The sequence below is a fragment of the Pogona vitticeps genome, chromosome 4, assembly GCF_051106095.1.
Source record: "Pogona vitticeps strain Pit_001003342236 chromosome 4, PviZW2.1, whole genome shotgun sequence".
In the NCBI taxonomy this organism is placed as follows: Eukaryota; Metazoa; Chordata; class Lepidosauria; order Squamata; family Agamidae; genus Pogona; species Pogona vitticeps.
This window is the reverse complement of record NC_135786.1, coordinates 229,518,768-229,544,049: the sequence shown is the minus strand read 5'-3', so window position 1 is coordinate 229,544,049 and position 25,282 is coordinate 229,518,768. Positions and strand designations below refer to the sequence as shown.

General features: G+C 42.2%; 1 protein-coding gene across 2 annotated transcripts in view; it reads left to right on the top strand.

Annotated features, from left to right (window-relative positions):
- The window catches only part of ADCY8 (adenylate cyclase 8), a 154,202-nt gene that overhangs the window by 58,079 nt on the left and 70,841 nt on the right, over positions 1-25,282 (top strand). For both annotated transcript variants that reach the window (XM_072999345.2, XM_072999344.2), the window contains exons 5-7: positions 15,771-15,898; positions 22,829-22,987; positions 24,466-24,736. In XM_072999345.2, coding sequence (XP_072855446.2) covers positions 15,771-15,898; positions 22,829-22,987; positions 24,466-24,736 — 558 coding nt within the window. The remainder of the gene's footprint in view (positions 1-15,770; positions 15,899-22,828; positions 22,988-24,465; positions 24,737-25,282) is intronic.

The window sequence follows — 25,282 nt, the reverse complement described above, 5'->3', positions numbered from 1 at the left end:
TTTAGAGTCTCTCCGGTTGCTTTCTTTCTTCATCTGTATCAGAGCATTGCACAATTTCAAATTATGGATGCATATAAAATATAGGTAAAAATGTTAAGATCATTAGGCTGTTTTTGACCAGAAGAAGGCTACTTCAATAGCATTATCTCAACAGATCTTTTCTGTACTCTTGGTGAGTCGTAAATTGCATGCACATAAGTGCTGCATTGATTGAATTTCTCCCTAATCACAAAAAACTGTCCTGTGTCCGAACAGCCCCGTTTTACTCTATTATTCTTTGATCTTCCTAGTTCACTTTGAAGTCTATTATATGACCTCCAGATGGTCCAGCTAGAGTCTTGCCCTGGTGGTAAACACTCCTCAGCATCCATCCATTTGGCATGGTGTGTTGGTTGTGTTCTCCATAGGTTTAACCTAGCCTCTTCTGGTTTAATATTTAGAGCTTGAGATATGTACAGACCATTTTTCCTTTCCTTTCACCCACTGTCTAGGTGATTGGTGTCCATGAAGCGGAAGGGTTTCATCCTGTATTACCTTACTTCATTCATTATTTGCTAGCTGTACTAGTTCTCTAAATTATAAGTGTATTCTCATGCTGATTTGAAGAATATTATTATTTTTAGCTACAGTAAGCATTGAATTCTCACTTAGACCTTTCAGAGTGCAGTATTTGCCTTGAACACAATAGCAGATGAGCAATGAGTTAATCTTTTCTTTCCCATGTTCTAAAGAAAGAATAAGCAAGGGAAATAGCCAATAAAGCTGCTTAGAATAAAAGACCTCGGGGATGCTATCGGCTGCTTGGGATATGAAGCTTCTGAATCATTAGGTTAGTCAAACAAACTGAAGAGATTCACCGTTTCCCCCCCCCCCCCCTTCAAGGCTTAGGATTCTGGAAGGTCAGCTGGCTGGTATTTGCTGAGACATGTTTGAGCTGAGATTAGAGTCCAGGGCCTAGACAAAAATACTGAAGAAATGCTAAGTCAATCTAATATAGTGAAGATGAGTGATGACTTAATTTAGAACCTGTAGGGGGAAAGTAAGAGTTCTTCTGAAGATCTTCTGAAAATACTCCTAATTGGTGATTAGAAATGGGATTTTTTGCATTTTTTAAATGCCAACACCCAGAGGTCTACTGTAATTGTGACAGCTAGAATTCTGGGGGCTTTAGCCTACTTCCCCCTCCCAAAATGCACCCCAAACTTTTAAGTGTTTGACATAACTTATAGCTAGTGCATAAATGAGATAGAACCCTTCCATTTCTGAGTTCTGAGGCAAAAATACTGGCTGAGTGGGGCTAAGCTCTGTGACACTGAAAACCGTTAGTATTATTGTAGTTTCCTGAGAGACACCCTGTGCAGAGCATAAGAAAAAGGAAGACTACAATACCCCTAATGCTTTGCAGTGCCACAGAGCTTAGCCCTGCCCATTAGTTCCTCTAATTTCCGAATTCTGAAATGGTTTTTCCCCACATTTATATAGCAGCTATAAGTTGTATCAAGCGGCTGAGGTGTGTGTGTGTGTGTGTGTGTGTGTGTGTGTGTGTGTGTGTGTGTGTGTGTGTGTGTGTGTGTGTGTGTGTGTGTGTGTGTGTGTGTGTGTGTGTGTGTGTGTGTACTTTTGGCTGCAGGAGTTTTAAAAAGATATGAAAATCCCTCCCCTATTCGTGATCTTCTGCACTGAAGAGAGGAGAGTGTCTCCTTCACCATATTCAGCACAATGGATCAGGATTTAGGCTTACTCATGCTAAAAGTGCACCTGTTGAGACCTAGAGACATATTAATCATGCTTAGCTTGAACCCTGTTGATTTTGATGGCTGTCTTCTGCTTGACTAATCCTGGGTCAAACCCCAAGAGGCTGCTTTCCAGGCCTGCCCACACTCTTTGCTCCAATTCTGTGCCACTAAAATCTGCAGTAGCCAAGCTATGTTAATTATAGATGTACAATAGCAATGGGCACAAATCAGAAAAATGGTTATTCATTTTGAGTCATAATTCATCAAGGTCGAGGAATCACAAATTACAAATTTATGATTTTTTTCTGACTAATCAATAAATCGATTCATTAATTTGTTTTTTTTACTTTAAAACCCTGTACCATGCCCCCCCCCCCAAGCACCTAAAGACAGCAGACTTGCAGGGAAGCTTTCTGTGACTCTCGTCTACAAGACTTGCAAGATAGATCAAGTTTGGGTTTCAGACACCCACGTTATGCACCTTCAGGAAAGTTCCTCCCAGGCTCCTAGAGATGCCAAAATGTCAGAGAAGATTCTACTGACTCTCCTCTACAATTCCTCCAGGTTCGGTGAAAATTGGGTTTCAGACATCCAAGTTATACACCCACAAAGTGGATTCACCCCAGGAAAGTGCCTTTTAGGAGCTGTCTTGGGGAAACCCAATCTTCAACAAGATTGGAGGGATTGTAGAGGAGAGTCAGTAGAAACTTCTCTGTGATTTTGGTGTCTCTAGGTGCCTGGGGGGAACTTTCCTGGGAGAGGCTCTTTATGGGTATATAACTCTGACCTCTGATACCCAATCTTCACCAAATATGGAGGAATTGTAGAGAGATTCAGAGGAAGGTTCTCTGTGATTTTGGTGTCTCTAGCTGCCTGGGGGGAACTTTCCTGAGGGAAAGGCTGTGCTGGCGAGGATTTCTGGAACTTTTAGTCCAAGAACATCTAGGCATCCATGGCTGGGAACCACGGCCCTATAATGTTCCTCTTCCAGCATGTGGTGGAACCAGCTACATGCTGGAGAAGGAAACAACTTTGAGAATTACAAAAGTAGTGATGTTATCTCTAATCACAGTAACTAAATACATAACTAATTATTTCTGTGTTCTGCTAGAAGAAGTCAAGATGGGCCAATGAAAATCCTTAATCCATTGATCTCATTCTACTTGTAGTGGGTGACATCATGCAAGATCAGGTTTTACAACCCTGTAGGACAGTTGCCCCCTTAATAAGCTCCCTCACCTTGCACCCACCCACCCTGTGCCTAGTTCCTGTGGGGATTCTGCATTCTTTTTTCTCCATCTGTTAATGATGTCTTGTTTCCAAACTGAGACGAATCACATGTTTCAAGTGACTGCTGGACGATGGTATATTGGTCCTTCTTGGAGAGGGGGTGGAATGGATAATGTGGCATCAATCTTAGGAAATGCAATCCATCATTTTCTTGCCCCAGGAAGGGAGAGGGAGAGAGGGAGGGAGGGAGAGAGAGAGAGAGAGAGAGAGAGAGAGAGAGAGAGAATATTCTCAATGAAGTTGCTGCTTGGTGCCTTCCAGCAGAAAAACATTTGTGTAACTCATTTCTCCCTTCCCCCTTTCACATCAATTTTTCATCCTTTCTGTCACGCACCATGGCTTACTGTATTTCTATATTCTTATTTATTTTTTTGTTAAATGAGCTTAAGCCTACATTTTTCAAAGAGGTGCTGCATGTTATTAGAACATAACCATGTGCTGTGTGAAAAATTTCCTCGCCTTGAATCTCAATCCATCCAGCTCTTGTTCTAACAAAACAAGAGACAGATGAAAACTAGGGGCGTGCATAGGTTCCCCAATTCAGTTCTGTAGACAATCTGAATGTTTTGAAACAGATCCTGGCTCAAGTCTTATTTTTCACCCTCCCATTTTGATTTGTAGCCTGGATCCAAATTGGTTTCTGAATTTGGACAGCCAGACTCTCATTCACTTGCACTGGAAATTGGGAAAGACGACAAGTTGTTTTCTTTTTCGCACGGATGTGCATGAAATTGATAGCTTGATAGATCTTAAAGAGAGGAATAAACCTATTAAATTTCAGATATCTATCTTCAATACTTTGTGTACAATTTGTTTTTGTGTTTCAAAAAGAAGGAAAAAGATGAAACAGTCCGCGCTCTGTCTAATTGGATTTGCTTCTCAGCTTAAAATCTACATATATATTTGTTTCACTCTGCCTTGGAATGAAGGGTACAATCAGGCGGTTGGAAAGAGAAGCGTCCGATGGGATTGGAAAGGGTTGCTTTAATGGCCCTGACCTCAGGGAATTGCTGAGGACCAGCTGCAAAAAGCAGAAGCACTACAAACTGGACAAAAAAAGAGAGGCCCAGCTTGAGCACAGATCAGGGTTGGGCTGGAGTGCTACTCCTCATGCTTCATGTGATCACTGGGTAATAGATTGTACAGAACTAGACATGGGCACGAACTAAAAAACGAACCAGGAAGTTTATTAAAAATTGTTGGTTTGTTGGTTCAGGCTGATTCAGTTTTTTCAGAATCAATAATCCTGAACGGACCTAAACCATGAACCTTTTTAATGATTTAATAAACTTCCTGGTTCATTTCTCTCCTGCCTCCACAGCCTGCCCCCACCCCCTTCCCACTGCCCCTGTTGCCTCCCTACCTGGTCCAGTTGCCTCTTCTTTGTCCTCTACCTCCCTTGCCATCCTGAGAAGCAGCTGGCCTGACTTCTCTTCTGGGAGACAGGCCTGCAGCCTCTGAGCATGTGCCTGTCTATCGGCTGCTAGCTGGGCACAGAGGCAGCGGTCTCTCAAGATGGCGGCAGCAGCGGTGGAGGAAGAGGAAGAGGAGGAAGTGACAGAGCCAGGAAGGGAGATGTTGGGGATAGTAGGCAGGTTGTGGGGGCTGCAAATGGGCGGTCCAGCACCAGGAGGCACTGAATCAGGGCCACAGAGTGCTGGATCACCCATAGCATCTAGAACAACAACAACAGAGGAGGAGAAGGAGGTGACAGGACCGGGTAGGGAGGCAATGTGGGTAGTGGGAAGAGGGTGGAGGCAGGCTGTGGGGGCTCTAAATGGGCGATCCAACACCACACAGCACTGGATCACCCATTTGCTGCTGGAACGATGATGATGGAGGAGGAGAAGGCTGCAGGATCATGTAGGGAGGTGTCAGAGGCAGTGGGAAGGGGCCTGGGGCAGGCTGTGAAGGTGGGTTAATGTCTCCTCTGCCCCAAGCACCAACTTTTTTTTTAAAGAACCAGTTCATTGTTCATTTTTTAAAAGTTTAGGTGGTTTGTGGGTAGCTATGAACCACCATTTTTTGTGGTTCCTGCCCATCTCTACTAAAAACGGTTCCACAAGTGGCCCAAATTGTGATCTGTTTCCCCAATGTGATCTCTTTCCATCAAGACCTCTTATGCATAAGTACAGATCAGACCAGTTCAGTTAGTAAATCAGATCTGGGCCAAATCCTTCACATAACCCCAATAAAAACAATGTTTCCATCATCCAAGTATTCTGCACTTTGGATACTTTTATACATCTGTAACACATCCCTCTATGGGGACGTGGTGGCGCTGCGGGTTAAACCGCAAAGCCTCTGGGCTGCAAGGTTGTAAGATCAGCAGTTCGAATCCACGTGATGGAGTGAGCTCCCCTCGCTTCTCCCAGCTCCCACCAACCTAGCAGTTCGAAAGCATATAAAAATATGAGTAGATGAATAGGTACCACCACGATGGGAAGGTAACAGCATTCTGTGTCTAGTCGCGCTGGCCACGTGACCACGGAAAGCTGTCTTCGGACAAATGCTCGCTCGATGGCTTGGAAATGGGGATGTTTCCACTGCTCCCCTTTTTTCTGTACATCATCCACCAGAACTAAGGGTGTAATCCCTAGGGGATTTAGATTCCAATCAGGATCACTTGTGGAGTGATCTGGAGCAACCTTTTCCCCAGTGATCACACAACATAAAGGGAAACATGCTTCAGCTTAACCCCAATCTGACCCCAAGCTGGGCCTTTTTAATCCAGCTGTAGGGCTTCTACTTCTAGCTGCTGGGTTGGAGTGACAGAAGAGTTGCCTTAAGGATCCCATTAAAGTGACTCTTTGAGGCTCCAACCTTTGCATCCTCAGCCCCCTCTTGGTTTGCTACTGCAACATGGCCCTTCCTTTGCAAACTGTTCAGAAACTTCAGTTGTGGCAGAATGCTGTACTCAAGCTATGCAACCAACTACGGGGCTTATTTGTACCAAATCTATTGGCTACCTCTTTGTTTCGATATGCAGTTAGCAGTGGTTTTATTTTATAGGCTGAAATCCTTTTGCTTAGCATAGTAAGTTGCAACTCGAATAGCCCCACTGAATCAATGGGACTTACAGAGGAGTCGATTCCCTAGTCCCCACTGATTCAATGGACCTACTCACGTTGCAACCTACTCACGTTGCAACAGGACTTTAGCCATGAAGTCTTCAGTGGCTTGGGAATCAGGTTACTCGGTGAGATCTTGGCTGAAACACTCCCTTCTGACTGTCCTTCCAGATATTCATAAGATGATAAATTGTAAAAGGGACTTTTCTTTGGAATTCCTTATTCTATGACAATGATTCCCAACCAGAGGTAGGTGTACCCCCAGGGGTATGAACTGTGACATTCAGGGAGACGTGAAAAAGTAAATGCATAATGTCGGGGAAAGGCACATACGGCAACAGTGTAAGAAAAGATACAAAGTCAAGAATTGTGAAATTAATTGAATGTTATGATTGGGGTTTTCACACACACACACACACACACACACACACACACACACACACACACACACACACACACACACACACACACACACACACAATTTAACCTCAAGAAAAGCTATTGGTGAATGGTGGGGAGTCCTTTCCTAAACAGCGTCTTGTGAACATGCCATGACAGGATTCATGCTCAGCAGCTCAGCTTTCGCTCTGCTCCACTTTGAAAACATTCAAGTGCCATCATACCAAGACCAGTGTAGCCCTGATTGGGATCTATTTCCCCAAGGGATCACACCCTTAGTCAAGGATCCTTCTCACCAGATTAGCAGGTACACTGCTTTCTGTGTGTTGTCACATCACAGATTTGGCACGGTGGTGTTTTTAATGGCAGGAGTTTTATTTTGCATACTTTCTAAAAAATTCCCTCCGCTGGAATTTATCTTGTTTCCAGAGGTTGTAAAATGGGCCTGTGCTTTCACTGAGCAATTCAGAAAAATAATAACTTTTTGGCATAGGGGTAGCTCATGGCTGCAGTAGAAAAGAAGCCGCCACCAAATTATGAAACAGCATCCTTAAGAAGGAAAAACGGGCTGTTTATTTCACCATGAGCTTGTTTCAGGCTTCATTTGACAAGCTAACCTGCTTTTGTTTTACAGTTTGTCAACTGGGAGAGAGCAGAGCTTTTGTTTTTCCTGTCAGTTTTCTCAGAAACATTGCTCGGAAAGATTTGTGTGCCTAGAGGGACTATGTTGTAAGCTGAAGAAATATGCATTTCCTTTAAAGTGCGATGTGACCCTAACATACTGTGGCATAGGAAGACTACGTTCTACACAATATACGCACAAGTTATAGCCCTTTCCTTGTTCAGAATCTTTTAATTTAATCAATAATGACATGAAAACTGCCCTTCTAAGACTGTAGCTTCAGTCGCTTACAAGGAAATGTGGATTGCTCTGGTGACAGGATGCAGATGTTAAATCTACCTGGAATGCTGCTAAGCATTTTAAGAGCTAGGTTAGGAACGGCACATTAATCAGTTTCTAGCCTGTACCATTTTTGCATGGGCTGATTCCTCGAATTGTTCTATCTCATTCCCACTTTAAATTGCAATTTTAAAAAATTATCCTCATGAAAGTGTGGATTAACATATATAAATTTTGAAAATTGAATTGTCTTTTGAAGCAAGCATTTCTGCAATAAATATTCTCAAAAATCCATATGGAAAAACATTCATTCCTTCATTTCTTAGTTCATTTGTTCGTTCATTCGTTCACGAAAGCCAAGAACTTAATTGGAAGGTTTGGAAAATAGAAAATCCATTACAGATTGTAATACTTGCCTTCACCTCTGAAGTTCAGGGCAACCAACTTTATGTGAATATATTCCCCATCTAATTCATTTTTTTTCTGCTCATAAATTAATTCGTAAATTAACTTTGGTGCACCTTAGAAGTGAATGTGGCTATTCCGCTTCTATGAGGAACCCAAATCAGGCTAATTTGCTTAGGAATTCAGGACAAAAACGCCATGGCTAGCAGCTGAGGGTGGAGCATGTTTCTGAGATTTTAGACAACATAGTCACATTGGGGTCTTATTATAGACTATCATTGTGTACCAGCATTAGACCAGTCCTGAATTCCTAAGTAAATTGGGCTGATCTGGGTTCCTGATAGAAACAGAAAAGCAGGGTTCACTTCCAAGGTCAAGCAAAGTTAATTTACAAATTGATTTATGAGCAGAACACAAATTGAATTAAGTGGGAAACATAGTCACCTGATTATCTTTTCCTTTCTTTCTTTCTTTCTTTCTTTCTTTCTTTCTTTCTTTCTTTCTTTCTTTCTTTCTTTCTTTCTTTCTTTCTTTCTTTCTTTCTTTATTCTTTCTTTCTTTCTTTCTTTCTTTCTTTCTTTCTTTCTTTCTTTCTTTCTTTCTTTCTTTCTTTCTTTCTTTCTTTCTTTCTTTCTTTCTTTCTTTCTAGAAAAAGAAATTATGGGTGCCTAGAATCCAAACCTCTAAAACTTGCTGTCTAAAATTTGTCAGGCTTACTCCCATTTTTGTGTGTTTAGTCGTTTAGTCGTGTCTGACTCTTCGTGACCCCATGGACCAGAGCACGCCAGGCCCTCCTATCTTCCACTGCCTCCCGGAGTTGTGTCAGGTTCATGTTGGTTGCTTCGCAGACACTGTCCAGCCATCTCATCCTCGGTCATCCCCTTCTCCTCTTGCCGTCACACCTTCCTAACATCAGGGTTTTTTCCAAGGACTCTTTTCTTCTCATGAGATGGCCAAAGTACTGGAGCCTCAGCTTCAGGATCTGTCCTTCCAGTGAGCACTCAGGGTTGATTTCCTTTAGAACTGATAGGTTTGTTCTCCTTGCAGTGCAGGGGATTCTCAAGAGCCTCCTCCAGCACCACAATTCAAAGGGATCAATTCTTCGGCGGTCTGCTTTCTTTATGGTCCAGCTCTCACTTCCATACATCACGACAGGAAAAACCATAGCTTTGACTATTCGGACTTTTGTTGGCAAGGTGATGTCTCTGCTTTTCAAGATGCTGTCAAGATTTGTCATCGCTTTCCTCCCAAGAAGAAGGCGTCTTTTAATTTCAAGGCTGCTGTCTCCATCTGCAGTGATCATGGAGCCCAGGAAGATAAAATTTGACACTGCCTCCATATCTTCCCCTTCTATTTCCCAGGAGGTGATGGGATCAGTGGCCATGATCTTAGTTTTTTTTATGTTGAGTTTCAGACCGTTTTTTGCACTCTCCTCTTTCACTCTCATTACAAGGTTCTTTAATTCCTCCTCACTTTCTGCCATCAGAGTGATATCATCTGCATATCGGAGGTTGTTGATATTTCTTCCGGCAATCTTAATTCCGGCTTGGGTTTCTTCCAGTCCAGCCTTCCGCATGATGTATTCTGCATATAAATTAAATAAGCCGGGGGACAATATACAGCCTCGTCGTACTCCTTTCCCAATTTTGAACCACTCAGTTGTTCCATGACCAATTCTGACTGTTGCTTCCTGTCCCACATATAGGTTTCTCAGGAGACAGATAAAGTGGTCAGGCACTCCCATTTCTTTAAGAACTTGCCATAGTTTGCTGTGGTCCACACAGTCAAAGGCTTTCACATAGTCAATGAAGCAGAAGTAGATATTTTTCTGGAACTCTCTGGCTTTCTCCATAATCCAGCGCAAGTTAGCAATTTGGTCTCGAGTTCCTCTGCCTCTTCGGAATCCAGCTTGTACTTCTGGGAGTTCTCGGTCCACATACTGCTGAAGCCTACCTTGCAGGATTTTGAGCATAACCTTGCTAGCGTGTGAAATGAGTGCAATTGTACGGTAGTTGGAGCATTCTTTGGCACTGCCTTTCTTTGGGATTGGGATGTAGACTGATCTTTTCCAATCCTCTGGCCACTGTTGAGTTTTCCAAACTTGCTGGCATATTGAATGTAGCACCTTAACAGCATCATCTTTCAAGATTTTAAATAGTTCAGCTGGAATGCCATCACCTCCACTGGCCTTGTTATTAGCCAGGCTTTCTAAGGCCCACTTAACTTCGCTCTCCAGGATGTCTGGCTCCAGGTCAGCAACTACCTTGTCTGGGTTGTCCGGGATATCCAAATCTTTCTGATATAATTCCTCTGTGTATTCTTGCCACCTCTTCTTTACGTCTTCTGCTTCTGTTAGGTCCCTCCCATTTTTGTCTTTTATCATGTTCATCTTTGCGCAAAATGTTCCTCTAGTATCTCCAATTTTCCTGAACAGATCTCTGGCCTTTCCTTTTCTGTTATCTTCCTCTATTTCTTTGCATTGTTCATTTAAGAAGGCCCTCTTGTCTCTCCTTGCTATTCATTGGAAGTCTGCATTCAATTTTCTGTAACTTTCCCTATCTCCCTTGCATTTTGCTTCCCTTCTCCTCTCTGCTATTTCTAAGGCCTCGTTGGACATCCACTTTGCTTTCTTGCATTTCCTTTTCTTTGGGATGGTTTTCGTTGCTGCCTCCTGGACGATGTTACGAGCCTCTATCCAAAGTTCTTCAGGCACTCTGTCCACCAAATCTAGTTCCTTAAATCTGTTCTTTACTTCCACTGTGTATTCATAAGGGATTTGGTTTAGATTATACCTGAGTGGCCCAGTGGTTTTTCCTAATCTCTTCAGTCTAAGCTTGAATTTTGCTATGAGAAGCTGATGATCAGAACTGCAGTCAGCTCCAGGTCTTGTTTTTGCTGACTGTATAGAGCTTCTCCATCTTTGGCTGCAGAGAATATAATCAATCTGATTTCGATATTGCCCATCTGGTGATTTCCATGCATAGAGTCGCCTCTTGTGTTGTTGGAAAAGTGTTTGTGATGACCAGCTTATTCTCTTGACAAAACTCTATTAGCCTTTGTCCTGCTTCGTTCTGAACTCCAAGGCCAAACTTCCCTGTTGTTCCTTTTATCTCTTGGCTCCCTACTTTAGCATTCCAGTCCCCTAGAATGAGATGAACATCTTTCTTTGGTGTCAGTTCTAGAAGGTGTTGTAAATCTTCATAGAATTGTTCAATTTCAGTCTCCTCAGCAATGCTGGTTGGTGCATAAACTTGGATTATTGTGATGTTGAATGGTCTGCCTTGGATTCGTATTGACATCATTCTATCATTTTTGAGATTGTATCCCATTACAGCTTTTCCCACTCTTTTGTTGACTATGAGGGCTACTCCATTCCTTCTATGGGATTCTTGCCCACAGTAGTAGATATGATAATCATCTGAGCCGAATTCGCCCATTCCTGTCCATTTTAGTTCACTGATGCCCAGGATGTCGATGTTTATTCTTGCCATCTCCTGTTTGACCACCTCCAGCTTCCCAAGGTTGATAGATCTTACATTCCAGGTTCCTATGCAGTATTTTTCTTTACAGCATCGGACTTTCCTTTCACTTCCAGGCACATCCACAGCTGAGCGTCCTTTCGGCTTTGGCCCAACCACTTCATTAGCTCTGGAGCTACTTGTACTTGTCCTCCACTCTTCCTCAGTAGCATGTTGGACACCTTCCGACCTGAGGGTCCCATCTTCCAGCGTCATATCTTTTAGCCTTTTGTTTCTGATCATGGGGCGTTCTTGGCAAAGATACTGGAGTGGCTTGCCATTTCCTACTCCAGGTGGATTGCGTTTAGTTGGAACTCTCCACTATGTCCTGTCCGTCTTGGGTGTCCCTGCACGGCATAGCCCATAGCTTCTCTGAGTTACTCAAGCCCCTTCGCCACTACAAGGCAGCAATCCATGAAGGAGACTCCCATTTTTTTGATTTGTCAACCTTCCAAAATAGGTGTAAGTTTTTTTAAAAAAATTTCTACACTGACATATCTCAAATTTGGAGATATGCTAACTCCCATTTTTAGGAGCTAGCATATCTCCAAATTTGAGATATGTCAGTGTAGAAATTTTAAAAAACTTACACCTATTTTGGAAGGTTGACAAATCAGCCCAGATCTAGGGTACAAATCATCCAGGTGAGGCTATCTGGAAGTTGAGTCATCATGGCAACTGGACTTCTTTCTTGTTAGGTTGAAATGTTTCGCTACTCGTCCAAGTAGCTTCTTCAGTCTGAGGAGAATCTGTGGAGGGATCTCCTACTACATTTCAACCTAACAAGAAAAAAGTCCAGTTGCCATGATTCAGTGTCCAGAAAATCAAAAGGGATGTGGCCCAGATTGCTTCAGATTAAAACAAATACATCTCAAAGCCTTGAACTGGGCTCCAAAATCATATTTGTCATAATCTTAGTGCGTGACACACTGTACCTAAGCATAGGTACTTGTGATGTGTGTGGGTTGACTAGCCAATGTGTACCTCTTCAAGAAATACCAGTCAGAAAATAAACAGAGGTGGGTTTCATATGCATAGAAAAACTCTGTGTGTGTGTGTGTGTGTGTGTGTGTGTGTGTTTTGCAGGCTGTGGTGTCTTTCTGGTTTCATTTTGGACTTCTGATGAACCAAGGAAACAAAGCAAATTACTTTTGTGTTTCAGAGGAGGAAAGTTACAGTGTTTATTTGAAATCAGAATCTTTCCGAAAATATCTCAGCATAATTGCATAACGAATAATTTGCAGTCTGTTTTTTTTTTCCCCAAAGTGTTAGTTGGGAATATTTTTCTCTCTTGGCAACCATCTGCATCACCTTTTCGCTGGCAATTTTCTGAAACAGATGGTTCAACATGCCATATTTAACGAGCCATCAAGATCTAAGCTGCTGTGTCTTGCTCTCGTTTTTTCAGTCTTCCCCCAAGAATCAGTTGTTGAAAAAGTCTTGAGAGTAAATCTTTTATTTATTTATATTATTTATAAGTTGTCTTTAAGGTGACTGTCTCTTTTTTTGGGGGGGGAACTACAGTGTAAAAAGTTAAAGGTAAAGGTGCCCCTTGACAATTTGTCCAGTCGTGTCCGATGCTAGGGGGTGGTGCTCATCTCTGTTTCAAACCCATAGAGCCAGCATTTTGTCTGAAGACAATCTTCCGTGGTCACGTGGCCAGCACAACTAGACACGGAACGCCGTTACCTTCCTACCGTGGTGGTACCTATTTATCTACTTGCATTTGCATGCTTTCAAACTGCTAGGTTGGCAGATGCTGGGACAAGCAATGGGAGCTCACTCCGTCGCGTGGATTTGATCTTACGACTGCTGGACTCCTGACCTTGCAGTACAGAAGCTTTAACCTGCAGCACCACGTCCCAAGTACAGTGTAGCTATCTCCTTTCTGATCAATCTTCTTAACATTTCAGGCATCCTCCCTTCATGCCAGGGGCACTCATTCTCAGTTCTGTTTCTACCAGAGGTAGATTGGGAAGCTCTCCCAAGTCTGAACTCTGACCTTCTCAGGACTCTGAAAAGTGTGGGTGGCCCATTCTTTTCATATTTGTAGTATGGCATGTCCCAAATGTCAGAACAAGGTCGTGGGAGGTATGTCTGTGGTCAAGTGGACATATCTGATTTGAGGATCCCGTTCCCCATCTATTGTCCCTTTCTCGCACTGAATTTAAAATGAATTGTCCCCTTGTTCCGTATCATTCAGTTATTTCCCATGAAAATCTATCTGCTTCTGAACATCCAATGCATGTTTACGAATCCCTCGGTGTTGCTATGTGTTTTCTTGTGTTTCACAAGCCTTGAACCTGATGCAAGCCAGGAGCCAATGAACAAAGTCAATAGTTAAGACTGAAAAGGAGCCAGGGCTGAAAAGCAAATGAAGAAGGTGGATGAGCACCAGAACCATATGAGAAATAGCTCTATTCAGGCATTAGAAAATCGAGCATTCTCAATACGCTGAGAGAACACCTGTTCCCACTCTCTCCATCATTACTTTTCCATCCAGTTGCAGGATTTGAAGAAGAGAGGTTCCTGCTTGCCTATAGACTTTACGCATGAGTCAGAAACCAGATTTTCCAAGTTCCATGTGAGTTGGAAGCTCTCCTCTTCAACTCATCAGAATGTGAAAATGGAGTAGGGCAGGCTACGTGCTCTGCCTTTAGAGTTTTGGAAACACGGGCTTCTCTGAAGCCTGAAGAGCATTCTGACGTCATTAACATCTTGGATAGAGAAAGCACTAGAATCGGGGGCCTTTAGTGGTGCCCTGGATTACAACGGGAGCAGACTGCTGCCAAAATGCCTGCTGGCTTTGTCATTTCCATCACAATTGCCCAAGAGTGAAAGGTATTTTAAATAATGCATTATATGATGTATCACCAATTCCCCCAAAACGATGTGTTACCATTCATGTTGGACACCAAGAGTAGTGTGATGGATAGAGTGAGAGACTAGGAGACTTTCTGGAGGCATGGAACTGGTGAAGCCACACCTTAACTATCACACTTATCTTGAAAGCCCCATTAGGGTTGTTATAAGTCAGTTCCAACTTAATGGTACATAACGACAAACCATCCATGTTGCAGAAGGAAAGGTGTTAATTTGTCAACATCACTCATACAGAGTGCTGTCCTCTGAAGATGCCGGCCACAGAGACTGGCAAAACGTTAGGAAGAACAACCTTTAGAACATGGCCAAAGAGCCCGAAAAACCCACAACAACCATTAGATCCCGGCCGTGAAAGCCTTCGCGAATATATCACTCATACAGTCGCTTGTTCCTTTTCACTGCTTTTGTCTTCCTTTTTTTGGGGGGGGAGACAAAAATTTGTCTGAAAAAGTAGGAAGATGGTCTAACATTTGCTATTTATTTGAAACTGAGAAAAGCCCATTTAACAAGGCCAAAAAGCTCTTAAGCCTTCATCGTTTCTAAAGGCCCCTGATCTGTAGACCAGTTTTGCTTCTATGAAAGAGGGTTCCATGTTTGCTTGTTGGTTTATATTACAGTGGTGCCCCACATAGCGAGTGCACCGTTTAACGACGAATCCGCATAGCGAGGGGTTTGGGGCTATCGCTGGAGTGATCGCCTAGCGATGGCCCTATGGGGAAAAATTGCTTTGCGACAATCGTGGGGACGCGATCACCGCAAAGCCCCCATTTTTCCCAGCTGATCGGTGGGTCCAAAATGGCCACCACAAAAACAAAATGGCGACCGCTGTTTTGCCTCACTTACGAGGCACCCAAAATGGCCGCCGCAATGGAGATTTTTCACTTAAAGGTAAGTTTTAAGCCCATAGGAATGTATTAAACCCGTTTCAATACGTTCCTGTGGGCTTTTCATTTCCAGATAGCAATGAAATCACTTAGCGAGGGTTTTTCCGGAACAGATTAACCTCGCGAAGTGAGGCACCACTGTATTTCTATCCCACCTTGCCACTGAAACTATGCAGTGATCAACCATTTTAATCACAACATGTGGGGGGGAAATTCCAGACCCTATACTGGAAACATACATACAGATACCTCCACACTGTGCCAGTGAGTCCTGATACCAGCTAGGAATGGATGGAGGCAAGTGCCCATGTTTGTAAAACCACCCTGCACATTAAAGTGATATATATTTTAATGGCTTCTCCAGAAATGGATAGTTCTCAGGCAAAGATTTCTGGCTTAGATAACTTCAAACCCACCAGCCGTATCTTCAACATTAAGAACTTGGTTGCTTTTCCAATATTCTCCTTTCTAAGACACTATTTATTCCTGGCTGTGGAAAGATGTACAGTAAAAATATTTATTGTACTTCAGATGCGTGTGTACATACAGCGCCTGAAACCCTCATCCTTTTTACTTCTACTATCTTCCATTGTTTTTCCATCACCTCTTGTGCTAGCAGTCTTATTGCTTCAGTTCAATTCTCTCTCCTTCATTTCCTTTTTCTTTTCTTTTCTTGGATGCAGGAACATCACTGCCTTAGAATTAAGATCCTGGGAGACTGCTACTATTGTGTATCTGGGCTCCCGGAACCGCGCCAGGACCACGCTCATTGTTGCGTTGAAATGGGACTCAGCATGATCAAAACCATCAGGTAATTCATTTTCTTTCTCTCTTGTTTTTATGGCTAACATCACACTGTGCCTGAGTCTGTGGTTCTTTGGCTCCTTACTGCTAAGCTGCAGGACATTCTCAGATTCCCCCTTTCTGCTTTACTGCATCCAAGACTTGTTTTATTGGAGGCAGGCAGATCATGCTTTGAAGAATGAAAGAGGCTCGTTAGAGCATAAGAAACTCCTGGGTGTCCAATATGCTGTAGTTAAGGACAAGTAGGATATCGGAAATGACTGCAGCCATTGCAGCTGCAGAGTGCATTTTGCTGCCAACCAAGGAAACACACACACACACACAGGGAGAGAGAGAGAGAGAGGAGAGAGAGAGAGAGAGAGCTCCCCCCTACTTCTTCTGGATAGCCATATTGGTTATTCAGTCATTAATACACATGGATGAGGGTCAGTGCACAAACTAAATTCTTTCCAGCTTCATTTTCGTTCTGGAAGCTGAATATATGAAGAGGGATGCACTGTTCTCTCTATACGTAGGTTCTCCACATGAGCCAGAACCCCATTATTTTAATAATCTGGTGCACACTGGGAAACCATGGACTAAGTTACATCCCCCCTTTACATATACAGTGGTGCCTTGGTTAACGAGCGCACCGTATAACGACGAATCCGCATAGCGATCACGTTTTCGGGATCGCCAATGCAGAGGCATAGCGTCGGCCCCAATGGGCAACACTCACATAGCGAAGATCGGTAAGCGTTTTGCTTACCGATCTTCGCTTTGCGACACCCGCAGATCAGCTGTTCGGTGGTTTCAAAATGGCTACCGGACGCCCAAAATGACCACACGCAGCATTTTCGTGCCCTCCCCTCACTTACCGAGGGCACGAAAATGGCTGCCGGACCCTGGAAACTTCGCTAAACGGTGAGTTTTGTGCCCATTTTGTGCCCAGTGGGCTTCCCCGTTCCGTTTAGCGAAGTTTTCACATAGTGAAGGTTAATCCGGAACGGATTAACCTCGCTATGTGGGGCACCACTGTATAGTTACTTTTACTGATGAATTGGATAAGAGAGAGGATGAGACTAACATACTCCTTCTCACTGTGTGAGAGTACTAATGATTGAATGGGGCTCCAGACAGCAAGGGTATGCTATTTACCCAGAATCCTTTTGTTCTTTTTCAAAACCAGTTAATCCACAAGCAGGTCTGTGACGTTCACCTCTATGAAGCACCAACTTTTTGTGCCCTCACAAAGGTTCCAGTCTTCGTTTCCGTCATTGCCAACAGTGGATTACCTCTATCCACAATATAAAAGACATTTGTCCAAACACTTGTTTGGTAAATGCAAACAGAACGTATTTATTGAAGTGTAGCAAAGTTAATAATAATCGCAGATGTTCTTCAGATGTTCATTGTACACAAGCAAATCATTCACAGGTCTTTCTATACATACTTACTTCTTGCCATATAATAAATTACCACCTTCTCTATCTATTTATCTTAACCAGCTTAGCTGTATCAATATCTGTTCCTTCTCTCTCTGACTCTGACTGACTCTTACTCTCAATCTGACTCACTCTTCACTGACTCTTGACTCTCCTGACTCAGACTAACTCTCACTGACTCACTCCTGACTGACTCTTGACTCCTCCTCTCAGGCTCCACCTTTTAACCTCTCTCTTGGCTCCGCCTCTCCACAACATTAGCATACCACATGAATAATACATGACTTCTATTTACCCAGAATCCCTTTGCTCATTTCCAAAACCAGTTAATCCGCAAGCAAGTCTACCTTCTGTACCTTTGACTGCTCCACTTTTCTGACATCACTCCAGTGATGTCAAAAAGATCCACCTTGGGATATCCCATCAACCAAGTCTAGATTGCAAGTTTTGGCCCTAAAATCTAAGCAAATGGGATTCTGCTGACCTGCAGCTCTGAACTTGGGAGTTAAGGCATTTTAAATCAGAAGAGTAACAGTGTTATATATACTATGCTTTTCTTCCTTCTGAAAACTTTCCTATTGAAAATAATGTGGTTCACACAACTTTTGTAAATAACATTGAACGGACTCTGAAGAAGCTACAAGCAGCTGGACCTTATATCAAAGGGAGAGTCTATAAGGTAGAATTTGCTTTAATGATGAACTATGACCTGAATGTTGCTTAGGCATTGGATGGTTTGTGTGTGTATGATATGTCTATCATATATGCATTTGTTTTAATTGTTTTGATTGGATATTAGTCACACCCAGCTAGGTTAGAAAAATATTATTTGTTACACTTTAATCTCACTAGCTCCCTTATGCAACATCTGAGCCTCAATTAAATTAGAAAATGTGTCAAAGGGAGAAATTATTAGAGTCAATTGTCAGGAAAATACTAATAAGATGAATTCTAAGGGCAGAGGAGGGAGTGGACACTCATCCCCCACCCCAGATTCCAATTTGGCAAAATTGACATAAAAGTCTCAAAACTGGCAAATTACAATACAAAACACCATGCAGGAAATACTCAAAAGAAATGATGGTCCAGCAGAACACTTTCGTTTAGCAGTAGCATATTCAGACACAGAAAATGAAAACAAGCACTGAGGCACTGACACAGCAAACAAAAGAGATTTCTATGCAGTTAACCCAGATGAAAAGAGAGGTGGGCAATTAAAAAAAAGATAAAAGTAGATGAAGTCAAGAGGGCCCTAGAAGAAAGCGAAAAATGCAGACAACAAGATGAGGCAAATTTGATACAAAGACAAATGCAATAAGCTAACTACATTTTGAGACTTCAAAATGTCCTTGAGAAACAATCTGAGGATTTCCTGGAAGTCACCAGCGAACGCCTTTCAACATGGTCTGGAATTGGAAGAGAGGAGATAGTACAGAATATTGATTCAATGAAAAGGATGTCTTCAGCATATATTAGAAAGAACTGTTTACCCAAAGGACTTCATGTTTGTTTCATCAAAACAACTTTTAGAGACAGAATCTTGAGAGCAACACAAGAGAAACAGTTAGTGCAAGATGGTGGGAATGCTAAAGCTCTGAAACATGTTCCCTGGAAAGTTAGAATTAAAAGGAAAGAATATGGAAAATGAATGGTCTCACTTTTTAAGAAAAATTGAGGACAAAACCAAGGAGGATGAAGAGAAGGATAACCATACGGATAAATCTGATCATTCAGATAAATCAGAAATAGGGTCAGACCTAGAAGAAAACTCAGTAGACTTACAAGATGAAGAATGCCAACCAGAAGAGGATCTGATGGGAGCAGCAGCACCACAACTGACCAGGAGGGCAGCATGAGACAAAAACCAAGAACCAGAAAGATGATAAAATTAATTTTTAAAAAACCAAAAGATGTCTACGGGAAAATGGAAGATCTGTTCTTTGAATATCAATGGCCTGAACTCGCCTCAAAAGCATGCCAAAGTATTTCAGTATTTGAAAAAACTGAATATGGATATAATTTGTCTCCAAGAAACTCATTTAAAAAGACAAGACTCCAAACCGAATGAAAACAAAGGTCTGGGAAAGCTCTTCTTATCTTCTGATGCAGAGAAGAAAAAGAAGGGAGTGACAATGTTTTTAAAGAAAAATTACAACCTAAATTAATCCATGCATCTGAAGATGGAAGAACTGTAATGGTAGAAGTCCAAAAAAAGAAGAAAGGCGAGTACTGCTAGTCAACATTTATGCACCGAACTGCAACCAAAAGGCATTCTTTGAAAAATTATACAAAGATACAACAACATCTCTATATCAATAGAGAATATGAGGAATGTTGTATAGTAGGGGACTTCAATGCAATCTTTGATGTTGATTTGCACCCCTTGTTTACTCCACGCCCCCTTTCCCCACATCCCTACACTTAACCCATAAAGAACAAACAAAAACAAAAACAAAGAAACCCACTACTGTAGGGCCAACATGGAGAAGTCCCTACTCTTAGCCTTACATTCAAACTAAACACAATTTCAGAGATGTCTCTTGAGCAGTTGTATCACCGTTTGAGAAGACAGCTTCTCCAAACCTATATATCAGTGACAATATGTCTTTCAGTACTGATGTCTGAGAAACTTGAATGAGTAGATAATTGTGTCCTGATACTCTGATGGTGGGCTTGTCTTACTGGACCTAGCCGCCACCACCCCCATGGGAACAGAATTCTGGACTAGATATACTTTTGCTGTGGTCTACCATGGACTATGCATTCTTAAGCACTGACCCACAGAAAGGATTCCTGGCTTCTTTCTCATATTCACCATATCTCGGTTTCATCCTTTCTCTGTGATTTATACTCAGACAATGGCAAGAAGCTTTCATGTTTCAGCAAGCAGTATTCTGGAAAAGCCATTTAAAAAAAAAGCCATTAACTGCCTGGAAGAGGGAGTTAAATGAGAAAACTTTTTAATTAGGCCAATCACTGGTGCTGTAATAAAGACCTGTACAGTGATTTTCATGCAAAAACATTCAGTCGTTTCAGTGGACCTTGTGACTATTTACGTTTAAATATTGCTGTATCAGGTCTTTCCTTTAATAGCAGTAATATGTGTGCCGCTCATCCACACAATGCAATTAAGTGTTCCTGTGATAACTCTCTGTTTAAAGTAGTCTAAGCAAAACTAAACTACAGGTGTGTTTTTCATTCAGTCTAGTGTACTTCTCGGCTTTATAGAAACTGAACCATTTCCCCCAACTCTTCCAAAATTTCCATACAAATTTTAAATCCTGGTGGAAATGAAGTCTGATCTTTTTAACGTGATCCACAGCTATTTTTATTATTTTCAAATTCATTTGTTTCAGCCTTGCAAGTAATAAGTTTACCGATGTTCCTTGCCTATTACAAATAATCTTACTTTATCATATTATATAGACCTGCTAGATGACTGATACTTATTCTAAATAAAGATGCCCCCATGTTCAGTGAGGCCTCCTTCCAGACGGGGCATGGAAAAGTTACTTTGGGAGACTGTGCCTGCCATTGGTTGGGAATTCTGAGCTACAGGACAAAAAGTAACATTTCCATCTTCTACTGGCAGCTAACATGAATGAGACTGCAAGTGACTCTTAACTGTGGCTTCTTTGTTTAGGGAAAAAGCTTCTGTAACCCTGTAGCCCAGATGTGCCACTGGCTAATAGGCTCTTCCAAAGAGTAACGAAAGCCAGTTTCAACACACCCACTCCAGATGTCTGAGATGACTCTCGCTCATCATGAAAAGTAGACAATCTTTTGGCGGTACTTTTTAAAAAGGTCTTAAAACTACAAGCCCCATAATGCCTTGCATTGTATAATCTTTCACGCATCATTTCCAGATGGTACGGAGAAAATCTGCAGGGTCTAGTGTACAAAAATGAGCCTTCACCCGCTTCTGTCTCAGTCTTCCTTAAGGTAGGAGGTGTTTTCCTTCAGAGAAAGGAGAAGAAGGGAGAATGAACGTGTTGGCCTCTACAGCATGTAGAAAGCTTCTGTGACACAAGAGTCATGGGACCCAAGCCATAAGCCTGTAAAGGGTACAGCAGAATAGAGCAGTTTGCAGCAATGGGGACTCACGTCATGGGACTTGCCATCAAGCCGGACTTAAGTCAAACCGGTGACTTGACCCAACTCAGGATTTTTTTTTCAATGACTCAGACTTGACTTGCAAATCAGAACGCACCATCCCTACTTTTTCTGGGGGAAATAACTTTTTAATATGGACTCGGTCTTTGGTACTAAAGACTCAGATTCAGACTTTTGACTCAGACTTCCCAACATCCCTGGCATTTTGCTATGTCTATAACTTCCGTGTCCTCATCTATAGGAGTCAACGTCTGAACTTTTGTGACATAATTCCTTGCTAGAGAGGTCTAGCCCTCGTGTTCACAGGAGTACACTAACACTCTCTAGCAGAGTTTGTTTGTTTATATTTTTATCCCACCCACCTAGTGTCAGAGCCACTATTCTGGGTGGCAAACAAACACAATAATGCAAAATAAACAACAACCTCAATTTAAACAGCCCACATAAAAAGCAAGCAAGAAGCATAATATCTAAAAATAAAGTAACTAATAAAGAATAGTGGCTATAAAAAGTTATAAATGTTGAATGCAATAATATTAGGCGGCAAAAACAGGGCAAGTTCATAAGCACAACAAAGAAGAAAAAAAGAGCCCAATCCTTCAATGGAATTACTCTGGGGTAAGGTCATAGATTAGATTAGGCATCCTTCAGTCTCAAAAGACTGTGGTAACGTGCTCTGTATGGAGGACTTAGAACAGCATCTAGTGTGGCTGAGGAGGCCAATTCGAGAGTGACCATCCCTTCCACACTGAGGACAAATACAATCTGTCCCTGGTTCTGCTGGTTTCGGGACTGCCTCTTTGCCTCAGTCTGCTGGACAAATTGTCTTCAAAAGGTCATAAATAACTTGTGAAAAGAGCTAGGTTTTGATTGTTGTGGGTTTTTCGGGCTCTTTGCCCATGTTCTTAAGGTTCTTATTCCTAACGTTTTGCCAGTCTCTGTGGCCGGCATCTTCAGAGGACAGCACTCTGTGCTCTGGTGTAGTTGGCTTGGGAGTGCAGTATTTAAGGCTGTGAGATAGGCTTTTGTCTTTTTCTGTAGATGGGTGATTAGTGTGTCTTGTTGTGGGTGTATTGTTGGGCTAAGGAGAAGAGATTATCTGTCCCTGTGGTTGATGGGTGTCATTAGCTGGTCTTTTGTGTGTAGTGATCCCCTGTCCTTGTGGCTGGGTGGAATTCGTTGACCTTTTGCTCGCTGTATTTTTGACTTAAAGTATTTCACCAAGCTCTAGATCTCAGGATTCTATAGCATGGAGCTATGTCAGTTAAAAAGATATCCAAACTGATATAACTGTGTGGTAGATAAACTCTCCTAGTGCTGAGAAGCAATCTGCAGTCTTGCCTCTCTGCTTATACTCTTGCAGTGTGCTGGAGTTTGAAGTCTCTGATTTTTTTTTCCAGGTATGTGAGGTCAAGGACAAAGCATGATGTCGACATGAGGATTGGAATACACTCAGGATCTGTGCTGTGTGGCGTGCTGGGTCTACGGAAGTGGCAGTTTGATGTTTGGTCCTGGGACGTGGATATTGCAAACAAACTCGAGTCAGGTGGAATCCCTGGGTAAGTGAAGGACTCCATAAAAGACAGTAGTATATGCTAAGCAGCTTGGAAATAATGTGTTAACTTTTGAAAATAACATTTTGAAAGCAGTATCCCTGGGATTATGTTACTCTATTTATCACTTATGGAAAGTTGATAAGCTGGGAGAAGAAGGAAAGAAGAGAAATATCCAGTTTTGAAAGAAATTCCTAGCAGGGCAGAAGGCTACAGGTGGATAGTCCATTGGTAGGAAAGAGTTTAGCATAATCAGCTTGCAGGTAGACATGAAGGTTGAGGGGTACTGACTTCTTAATAACTATTATTAAAAACACAATGTCCTCCTAGGCTTTTTCTGCATCTCACCCACAATACGTATACTACTGGTTGAGAACCTCTGTTGTAGACCAGCCTTTCAAAACTTGATGCCTTCTGATATGTTGGTCTGCATCTCCTATCACTCCTAGTCAATTATGACTCTCCTTTCAATTGTTGTCATCAGTCCTTACAGACACTAGAAAATGCATTCTTACAACCCTTGTAAAGAAACCCTAATGATATTCCAAAGCTATATAAAGATAATGGAAGCTTTGATGCAGCTTTTTCAGGTCTTCATGTTGATGAGAGTATTCATTCCGCCACATATTCCAGAACTGATGCTTCCATTCCCTTTAAGCTTAGCGGACAGCATTTTATCATCTGCTAACCTCATGACGTGATACTTGGGGACACATATCCCACAGGCAGTGTTCACACAAATATGTCACTTTGGGTTGCTAATGTGTGCTTTTTGGTGTGCTTTTTGCATAGGTGGCCTGATGTGAGATATATGCGTAGTATCGTTTCAGTCAATCGTCTAGATATGGGCAAACCTTCTTTCTATATGACACAACTAATATATTCCAGCACACTTTGAGAAGCACAAGTGACTGAATAGCAACACGGCTACTTCTCAATAGCAAAGTTGATACATGGTGTGAGAGATGGAAACGGGCCATTAAGCTGTCCCCTCCATTCCTTCTGCCAGCCTTATCACAGCTAAATTTGGTCATAAGCTTTTGTCTGTTTCCAAGACCAGAAACTCTAAAGGGACATCTTACCTGTCCCTTGGAAGTCCTAACCTGACCCCACCTAAACACATATATAAATAAACCCATCTTAGGTCCATTATTCCAGAATTCAGAAGTGGGGAACTGTAGATCCTCTAGATGCTTTGGACCATCTTTCCTCTAGACCAGTGGTTCTCAACCTTGGGTCTCAAGATGGTCTTGGATTACAAGCAGTCCTGGCAGGCACAGCACAAGTGAAGGCTTCTGGGAGTTTTAGTCCAACAACATCTGGGGAACCAAGGTTGGGAAACACTGCTACAGACCCTCACCTTTGGCTGTGTTGAATAGAATAGATGGGGGACTGAACCCCAAACATCTGGGGAAGCAAATGAACTCCTTGCTGTTGGCTGTGCTGAATACTGTTCATTTTATTGCTTCTTCATACCTCTGCAGGAGAATCCACATATCCAAAGCTACTCTCGATTGTCTAAATGGGGATTACAATGTTGAAGAAGGACACGGCAAAGAACGTAACGAATTCTTGAGAAAACACAACATTGAGACTTACTTGATCAAGCAGCCTGAGGAAAGCTTGTTGACTCTGCCTGAAGACATTGTCAAAGAGGCAATCACATCTTCAGACAGAAGAAACAGTGCGGCAACATTCACCGAAGGCTCCTGGAGCCCTGAGCTTCCTTTTGATAACATTGTGGGAAAGCAGCATGTAAGTCAATCTTTCCACCCTCAAATCATCTCGCACATATAGCATGCTTTACCGCATCTCCATAAAGAAAGCTTCAGAAGCCACCATTTTCTTTTTACCTCTTTTCACTCACATACACTTTAGATGATTAAGCCAATTACTGCAGGTCAGAATTAACCTATGTTCAGAAAGTATTGTATTTTTCCATGTGTAAGACTATACTTTTGTCTAAACTCTTTAGACTAAAAATTGAGGGTCATCTTATACACGGAAGTAAGCTGAGGAGAGAACAAAAACAAGTAGAGGGGAAAGCAGGGATCAAAGCGACCCTGAAGCACTTTGATCCCTTTCCCCCTACACTTGCTTAGCCCCACTTAGATTTCTTAATTTCGGATTAGAAAAGTGGGGGGTGTCGTATACATGGGGGTGTATTATACATGGAAAAATAAGGTACTAAGGTTTCATAGAACCATAGAATAACAGAGTTGGAAGGGGCCTATAAGGCCATTAAGTCCAACCCCCCCACACACACACACAGTGCAAGAATCCAACTCAAAATATATCTGA